Source organism: Aplysia californica, unplaced genomic scaffold (genome assembly GCF_000002075.1).
Source record: "Aplysia californica isolate F4 #8 unplaced genomic scaffold, AplCal3.0 scaffold00126, whole genome shotgun sequence".
Classification (NCBI taxonomy): Eukaryota; Metazoa; Mollusca; class Gastropoda; order Aplysiida; family Aplysiidae; genus Aplysia; species Aplysia californica.
The window spans coordinates 1216711-1226049 of record NW_004797396.1 but is presented as its reverse complement, the minus strand read 5'-3'; the positions used below and the strand labels follow the sequence as shown (position 1 = coordinate 1226049).

General features: G+C 34.7%; 1 protein-coding gene across 1 annotated transcript in view; it reads left to right on the top strand.

Annotated features, from left to right (window-relative positions):
- LOC101845461 (myb-like protein I) overlaps nucleotides 1-3188 on the top strand; it is a 5472-nt gene extending 2284 nt beyond the window's left edge. The window contains exons 2-3 of the mRNA XM_005096327.3: nucleotides 164-265; nucleotides 1354-3188. Coding sequence (XP_005096384.1) covers nucleotides 164-265; nucleotides 1354-2466 — 1215 coding nt within the window. The 3' untranslated portion in view covers nucleotides 2467-3188. The remainder of the gene's footprint in view (nucleotides 1-163; nucleotides 266-1353) is intronic.
- Nucleotides 3189-9339: the final 6151 nt, after the last annotated feature.

The following is a 9339-nucleotide window of genomic DNA, read 5'->3' as shown; positions in this document are numbered from 1 at the left end:
TAATAATAATAATAGTAATATGCATCATGTGCTATCAACGAAATAAATTCATGACGCTTGGAATGTTAGGCTAGCCCATTCTCTGATGTTGCATCATAGCCTAGGCTAACTTTTTTGGGATTATTATCTCTTTAGTCGTTGACCTTTCTCGTTTATCAAACAGGATGTACAAAGTAAACGCAAAGAACGCCGCCGGGAGAGGAACAAGCTCTCTGCACAAGCATACAGAAAGCGGAGAAGGAACCAGAACGCCAAAGAACAAGAGGTAAGCTACATTTCCATAAAAAGAAACTAATCTAGATCTAGATCTAATCACAAAAAACTATTCTTCATTATTAAAACAAAATGATTTCCCAAAATGATAACAAAAAGCAAAGTTACATCATGTCCATAAGAAGAAACTAATCACACAAAAACATTAATACAAAATGATAGCACAAGATTCCAGTTCTCAGTGTTACATAATTATTTTAGTAGGGCAGTAGGGCCTATCCATGCAGGGTTACGAGGGCACTGTACGCTAACTAAAACTTTAAAACTTAAAAAAACCTGTAGTATGACTATTATTGACTGTAGCCTGTCTATGGTGAAAGATAAGAGATCTAGATCTAGATCTAGATTTAGATTTTGATAGAGGATGTCAAACTCAGCTGCACAGGAGGCCAAAACTCAAGTTGCTTGTTGAACTAGATCTAGATCTAGATCTAGATGAACACTCTTTGAGCTGTAAACTTTTATAACCAAATGACTCACAGTAGACCGAAGGATTAATAACCAAGCCATTGCAATTTTTATTCTTTAGGCTATGTCAGTTTGTCCAGGCTGGATGCTTGGCATCTTTTCATGGCAACTCTACGTTAAAATGGACTGTTTAATTTTTAGGCAAAGACTAGATTCTAGATCTAGATCTAGATTCTACATGCGACATCTTTACACTGCTTTTTTTATTAACTTTTCTTTTGAAAAATTCTGTTACAATACTGATACTCAGAAATATGTGAACCTTTGCTGTAGGGTGGCTTTCGCTCCTCTTTTGAGTGTATGTATATATACACATAATATAGCAAGTGTAGGTTTTTCATGCTTTGGTTCTCTGTAGGCTCTGCGGTAATAATTTTGTGGGTGTCAAACTGGACTGTGATGTTGATGGTAATGGTTAGTATGCCAAACAGGGCTTTTGTGAAATGTGTTTTTTTATTTTAAAAGTTTTTCCTAGTCTTTGCTTTGTTTTATTGGAGTGGTGCTTAAACTAAAGGTCCCATCTCTTGAATTATTTTAGTGTTGAAATTGATGTTAAACCATTTCATAGCACACCTCAGAGATATATATATTTCCATTTCTTTATTCTTTCAGCAATTGCTAAGCCTTGAAGCAGAGAACAGACGACTGCAGAAATTGGTGGACACACTGGAGAAGAAGAAGGAGCAGACGAGGCAGTATCTGCGGGGCTGTTCTGTGTCCATGCCAGATGTATTGACCACTCTTGGGGCTGAAGGCGGAGACAAATGCTGCGGAGAGACACATCGTGCATCAAAAGAGTCCACATCTGCGGCAGCTGCAGCACAGCTGGACCGCTGTCGTATGACACACCCCCGCGAGTCGAAAACAACACAGCACAAGCAGTACTCTCTCAGCGCATGTCCTCCTCCCCAACAGCCACATGAAATCCTCATGCCCAACTCATCCCCTGTCAATGCGAATGTTGCTGCTGCAGCTGCTGTTAAGTCTCCCTCGACAAATTCTAATGAGAATAGCAACAATGTGTCCAAATTTAATTTGTTCCCTGCCCAGCTTTTGACGACAGATTCCCTGACAAAGCCTGCTCAGACATCTCAGTCACAGATCTTTCTCCAGGCGCACGCCTTGATTGGTACTGCAGTCACCCCACAAGATGGTGCAAACTTCTCAGCTTGTGCTATCCCAGCCTACGTCGCTGTGCCCGTGGAGAACACCACCCAATATTTTGCAAACACAAACATGAACTGCAATTTTCAAGTTCCACGCCCATTGGAGTCCACATCAGGAAATTCTCCCGCAAAAAATTTTGAGGATGCCAAACTGGCTGCCTCAAGTCTCTTCAACCCCAACACAACCATGTGCAACTCTCCAACAGTGATGAACCCTGTTCAAAACATTACTGCTGCTAGTCCTGTGGCTGTCCAGGCTAATACTGTGGTCGGCCTTATTCAAATGGAAATGTGCAATAATAACGCTGATAATAATTTCACTGTGAATATGAATATTGATAATAATGGCAATAACAATAATAACTGTGATAATAATTCAAATAATTGTGTCAGAAAAAATCCTCCTTTCCCAGCTTTTAATCTGAATCTTAATAATTGTAATGCAGAAATCACTAGTACAAATGTTGAGAAGTGTACCGAAAGAGCTGCTCGTGATAGAAATCCAAGTGAATTGATGCAGTGCTATGGCACTCAACATGATCAGGCTATGGCTATGTAAATGTCAGAAAGGTCACTGATGCCTGATGCTGTCACTTGGTGGCAAGTAATTAGATCTGAATCCTCTTTTTTTAGGTGTTCGGAAAAAAGTTTTTCTTAAAAGAAAACCTGATTTCTCTACTACCCCATCTGATTTAAAGTTCTACTTTTTTTTGGAGAGGATTATGAGAAAATGTCTTAATGATTTTTGTCATGGCAGGGACACTTCTTCTTCTTCTGATGTCTTCTGCTGCTGCTTTGATCATGAATCCTTGCACCTTTATGTTCTGAGCTCTCTTATTTTGTAAGGTTTGTTGCTTTCAGGTGCTGCCTGGCAACTGTGGTATAGCAGTTACATGCGTCACTGTGGTATCCAGGAGACTTTAGTTTCATTTTAGAGTGTGGAGAATCTTTATTGAGTATTTGGGTCTTTCTTCTGGTTAATCTATTTTATGATCTCTCTGAGCCCAGGTTGGCTCTTGACAGGCAGGGTCAGAAGCTTGCCTTTTAAATGATCTAAATTGTGTCGACGGGAACGAAAAAAATACCTGTTAAAAAAAATTTCAGGTGCTGAAGCATTCATGTGGCAACAGTCCTGTGTTGGGCATTTAGTGAGAACGAACAAACAGTTTTGTCTAATTAAAAAATAAATTTAATGAAAAAAATTAGAGATTTTGTGCGATAGATGATGCTGACAACATGGGGGATTAATTAAGTCATGAGTTTTTGATGTGGTGACATTAAATAAAGAAAGAGGTTATCTTTTGATTTGTAGTAGGTTTTTATTTCAAATTTTTATATTTTCTAGTGTGTTGTATTACTGATTTAACACTTTCAGTCAGCTGTCTTTATTGTATCATTAATAGCCTTTGTGCTTTCAACAGGCTTTCAAGTAGATTTCTACCAGGGTTGGTGATTTTTTTGATTTTTTTGATAAAAATAAAAAAAATCGATTTTTTTGATTTAAATCAGATTTTTTTTATTTAAATCGGATTTTTTTGATTTTTTTGATTTAAAAAAAAATGTCGACACAGTTTGGGATTTTTGGTGGCTAAAAGTATGTTCTTTTAGTGCAAAATGCATTGTCTTTATTTTAACTAATGATTAATTTAAGCAACTGCAATTTTAGAAAGCCTTAATCTGCTATATCAGTGAATTATGGCTACAGACAAAAAATGAAGAAAATGTCAGTCTAAAAGGAAAGGGGGGGGGGGGGGGGGGGTAATTATGCATAGATAAACTTGCATTTTATTTTTTATTACAGTGTGTGTGTGAGCACGCGCTTGTGTTTGTCTAAAAAGAAAAAGAAAATGCTAATTTCAATTATGAAAAAAAGTAAATTGAATACTGTATTATTTTACTACTTACAGTGACAGGGGGGGAAAGCAGACTTTTATTTTTAGGCAATTTTAGTCTACTAAACCTTATATCTCTTTTATAAAACCAAGGAAAGGAATTCTGAATGTTTAAAGATGTAAAAGCAGAAAACATTTTTTTTAAATGATTTAAATCACTGAGTTTTATTTTTAAAATCAAGTTGATTTAAATATAAAAAAATCAACTGATTTAAATCGACCCGATTTAAATCAACCCAACCCTGGTTTTCAATTATGAAAAAAAAGTAAATTGAGAACTGTATTATTTTGCAGTGACAGGGGGGAAAGCAAACTTTTAAGCATGATTTTATTAGTCTACTAAACCTTATATCCGTTTAAAATAAAACCAAGGAAAGGAATTCTGAAAGTTTAAATATGTAAAAACTGAATATATTTTTTTGAAAAGTGAATTAAGTCACTGATTTTTATTTTTAAAATCAAATTGATTAAAATTCTTTAAAAATCAACTGATTTAAATCAACCCAGCTCTGATTTCAATTATGGAAAAAAAAGTAAATTGAATACTGTATTATTTTACAGTGAAAGGGGGGAAATCAGACTTTTAAGCATGATTATATTAGTCTACTGAGCCTTATATCTGTTTTATGAAACCAAGGAAAGGAATTCTGAATGTTGAAATGTGTAAAAACCGAATAAAAAAAAATAAAAAAAAATGATTTAAATCACTGATTTTTATTTAAAAAATCAAGTTGATTTAAATTAAAAAAATCAACTGATTTAAATCAACCCAACCCTGATTTCTACATCTATGTCTGTTGAGTGATTGTATTTCTCTTTTTAAGTAATCTCATGAAATCAGAGAAGGCAATGACTTTCTTCTGAATGATGAGACAGATATTGAAGCAGTTATGTTATGGTTTACATGAAGTGTGTGCTTGTGTGCCATTCTGTGACTGTTGTCTACTATGACATCTCTGGCATCAAGAACTCTCATCGAGATCACCAAAAACTGGGAGGTTTTGCTCCTCATCCTCCTTGGCTTTTTCTTTTACAAATATCTTTGAAATAGATGAAAGCATGCATTGGGTCATGTTCTGACCCATCATCATTTGTACCGGAAAAGATTATGAAAAAACATTTCAAACAGATATTAATCTCTATATTTGTTTTAAATACTTTAGTGTTTCTGCAGGGAAAACTATATATTGTTAAGTAATTTGTTGTAAACCTAACTGTTTATCAGAATGATTCCGGCAACTTTGTTGTTTAAAATTGTTTATGATAACATAATTGCTAATATCCAATGTTAAAAGTCTATCCACTACAATATTTTTATCCTATAGACATGGACTGAAAGGTTTAGGTATACCAATGATATGTTGTTTGAAATGTGACATTGATATGGGACATTTTGGCAGTGTTAAAATACTTGTATTCTTACTTTTCCACATACTTATGTGATGATGGCCTATCACTGTTTCTTTAGATTTCTTTCTCTTGGTAGACTGATAGCTGGTAATGTTTTTTATGTTTGCCTGCTAATTGATTTGGAAAAAAAAAAGCGACAAAACTTAATTAAGATTAAGAAACAAAAACGTTTTTAAAGTTTGGAAAAAAAACTCCACTTGAGAGATTGGAAGGATCTAATAGTGAGAGAATGATTGCAAAGTAACATGTTTTGAGTGGCTAATTCTCATTCTGGGCTGGTGCTGAGGGCAGACTGATATTCTTTATAATCAATAACTCTGACAATTTCCAAGTGAAAATTGTTTCAACACGGGGATGACATCTTTTGTAAACATGCAGGGTACCACATCCTACTCTTGTCAAGAAAAAAAAAGAAGGTATTTTTACTTCCTGCACCTTTCACCATTACAATCGTCATCCTCTCCTGCAGTCTGTGATATGGGTGAAAATCTTGCGATTTTGTTCGGAAAGGCATTTGATGTTTGATAATTGATGTTTGTTGATGTTTTTGAATTCTGTGAACATTAAAAAAAAAGTTTGAACAACAATAATGAAAATTATTGAAAAAGTGGAATTCTGTGTCAAAGTCAAAGACTCAAATCTCCCTCTCAAAGACAGGAGATAACTTACACCTGGATTACTGGAGTTTACACTTACACCTGGATTACTGGAGTTTACACTTACACCTGGATTACTGGAGTTTACACTTACACCTGGATTACTGGAGTTTACACTTACACCTGGATTACTGGAGTTTTCAGACTTTTGCTGTTTGTTGTTGTTTGTCACTGAAACATTCTATCTCATCTCGTTCTCCTAGTTTTCCTGATTTGATGACAAACCATGACCTGATTCTGTATTGATGTGTCTGATGTTTCTGAACGGTGTGATTGCATCAGAATCTATTGGCATTTTTTACTGGGAGCTGTTGTGGATCTTTCCAGAAGACCTGGATTGCATCAGAAATACTTCACCTGCAGGCTGTTGTAATATTTGCAGCTTCTTTAATCAGCACAAAACTGCGGAGCCAGCTGTAGTTAGAAATGAAAGTAGGATGGGATGGGGTGGCTGAGGAATCAAGTTAATAAAGTTATACAGTATTAGAACAAAGAAAAAAAGCACACTGCAAGTGGCGAGTAAAAGTATGAGTGTTTTTTTCTTTAGTTGTGGAAAGTTTGTTCCCTTTTCCTTTTTATTGTTTTCTTCCTGGACTATTTCTCCAAATGAACCTCAGATTGTAACGAACGCCATGAGATCAGCATCTTACATCTTTGTATCATTTATGATGATGTTAATTATATTCTATGATAATTGATATATGATGAATTCCTTTTACTTACATTGTATTTTGAAGTTTGAAAATTTTGCATAAATAAGTTTGCCTCACATATTAACTGCATCATAATTTGTATATAAAAATTGTTGTATTGATGGTATCGAGACGAGTGCGAATGATATTGTAACACATATGTTTCTTAACTTTATCTTCGGCACAGAAGTGGTGTTTGTCAGATTATCTCAGACATTTTGATGGTGAATTTTAGTTTTTGTTCTATGATGATGAATTATGTCCGTGTCATTTCATATTGGATTGATTAGATTTTTGTTAAAAGCTAGTTTTATTTTTTTTTTTGAGAAGTGGAAAAGTTTGGGGAAATCTCTGATTAGGATTTTGAAAATAGAAATAGAAACATATTTTTCGACGATTGACTTTTATTTCTCAGTAGTTTTCTGACACTTATTCTGCTGACTTTTAGATTTCTAAGAAGTTGCAATAGTGAAGGTTTGTCTAACGTTATTCGGGTGTAAAAAGTCTCCAACTATACTGAAAACAGTTTGCTGCATTTTAATATCTTAAGGGTAGGAATCTTTATTTCATTTCATCTTTTCATAGTTCCTAGACATCACTCAAAACTTTTTACAAATAATTGTATTTGAATTTATAATATGTATGGGTTTTTTTACCTTTGATTTTTCGCTTGCGTAAAGTGACATGTAAATAAAATTGAATAAAGTCTTAGCTTTATCGTCGTTATTAATCATGTGATAGGATTCTGAGGAACTGAAAGCTTTTTGTTGTATTCTACTTAAGGAGGCATGGATTGCATCTTTTGCCAGTGGATTTGGAATAGCAGAAAAAAGAATCGCATGAATGTCAATGTCAGAGTAGCTCTTATACTTTTGACTGGTGTACCATACTTTCAAAGGCGTACTTGTACATGATCATCTTTTGCTTTACTGCAGTGTGGTACTGTTCTTTTGTACTATTCCTTTGAAGTTTTGTCAGATATTTTATCAAATTATAGACAATATAAATGGCTGAAGTATTATGAGAATGTTTTAATGTTGACTGCATACATTTTCATTCTCCCCAGGTTCTCTTTGCCTTATACAAACGCTGACATGTGCAAAGTTTTCCAAAGCGCTTTGGAGACTAGTTTCATTTGCCAATAACTACATGGGCACCCGTGCAGCTCAACTACACGGTTATGCCTTCACTGTTCGTCTCCACATTCCTGACTCACATTTTCAGTCATTGTCCGTCAGTGCCCTGATTCTGTCATCCACCTTCCTCCCTTCCTTTAATGACTTGACCGTGGTCTTTTTCAGAGCAGTACTTTGCTTCTTTGTTGTTGCTGTCCTTTACATTTGTTCTTTATTTTTTTGTTCTATGTACTTTTTTCTTGCATTCTGGCTGTGTTGTTCATAAACAGAATGACTTTCTAATACCTCTGACCACCAGTGCTTTTGGATATATGGGAAATCTGATATCCACTCTTTTGTGCTATGCTTTTTTAATATTGTTTCGAGGGAACTGACTTGTGGCTCAATGTCCAAAGTTAGTGATGCTGTTTGGAAATTACCTCTCTATAATTCAAAGCTTTTTAGTTCAAAACCACATGTGTAAGGTACATGTGCCTTTTGATATATTATATGTGTATTTAGTTTTCCATATATTGAAGTAGTCTTTTTTTTTGCATGCTGTTAAGCTATCAGATTTGTTTTTAAAAGAATAACCAAAAAAACATGTCCTAATTGCTCACTCTGCATAACTCCAGAGTGTTCACTATGTGCAGACTTGGTGGTATGTTAATATTTTCCCTGATCAGACTCTCTGCATTAATTCCTCCTTTTGTTTCTTCATGCTGTCATTTCAGCTGCTCTTCCCTCTAGTCACTTCGTCCCACGCAACCTTGGACCCACTCTGAATGAGTTCTTTGAATTCTCTTCCGTTTTCTCGTTTCATCATCTCAAGTTTTTAAGTTTCTGGGCTTGCGTCCTGGAACTTCTTTGTATGCTTTGGTACTATTTTTCCTCATTTTGAATGCTCTAGACCAGCACATAGCCCCTCACTATTCACTGAGATGGTCTGCTCTTTAAAATCTGGTAAAATCTATAATAATTCTTACGTTTTATAGATCATATGAAATAAATAACATGTTTTGTATTTTTCCACTTGAACATTTAATTTTGCAGATATAATATTTGTATTGCTGCTCGACTTCATCAATGTATGCATATTTTCATTGTCCATGATTTTACTCAGTCAAGCATATATTATTATTATGTACATGTAATGAGTGACATACATATGTTTTGTCATTGTTCACACTCTTGGTAGCATTGAATTGTTTCTTAGTTAAATACTTTTGTATTTTTTATTTTGTGAAATGTAATCATCTTCCTTTCTTGAAACAAAAAATAATTGTAACACAAAACTCATACTCCATTGTTATTGATTTTTATTGACAAGTCTTTCATTCATATAATTTGCAATGGTAAACTGCAAATTGTCAAATAAATCAGCTGTTAATGAAATATTGGCTTGGTTCTCTCTGTTTTTATGTCAGCGTTGAAATCTTATGTGGTGTTTGCTGTTGTTTGGTTTTCGTTTCATTTTCATGCTCATGTTGTTGTTGTAATGATAGTGGTCTTGATAGCCTTTTGTGTTGTTTTCTTCCAGTTTCTTGTGCCCTTATATTTATTTATGCTACAATTAAGTATTCCATATTGATGAGAAAACACTGTCTGAAGGTGCTTGGAGAGTGTCAGCCGGCGGTTGGTGGGTGCTCTGGTGGTTTGCTCCTTAA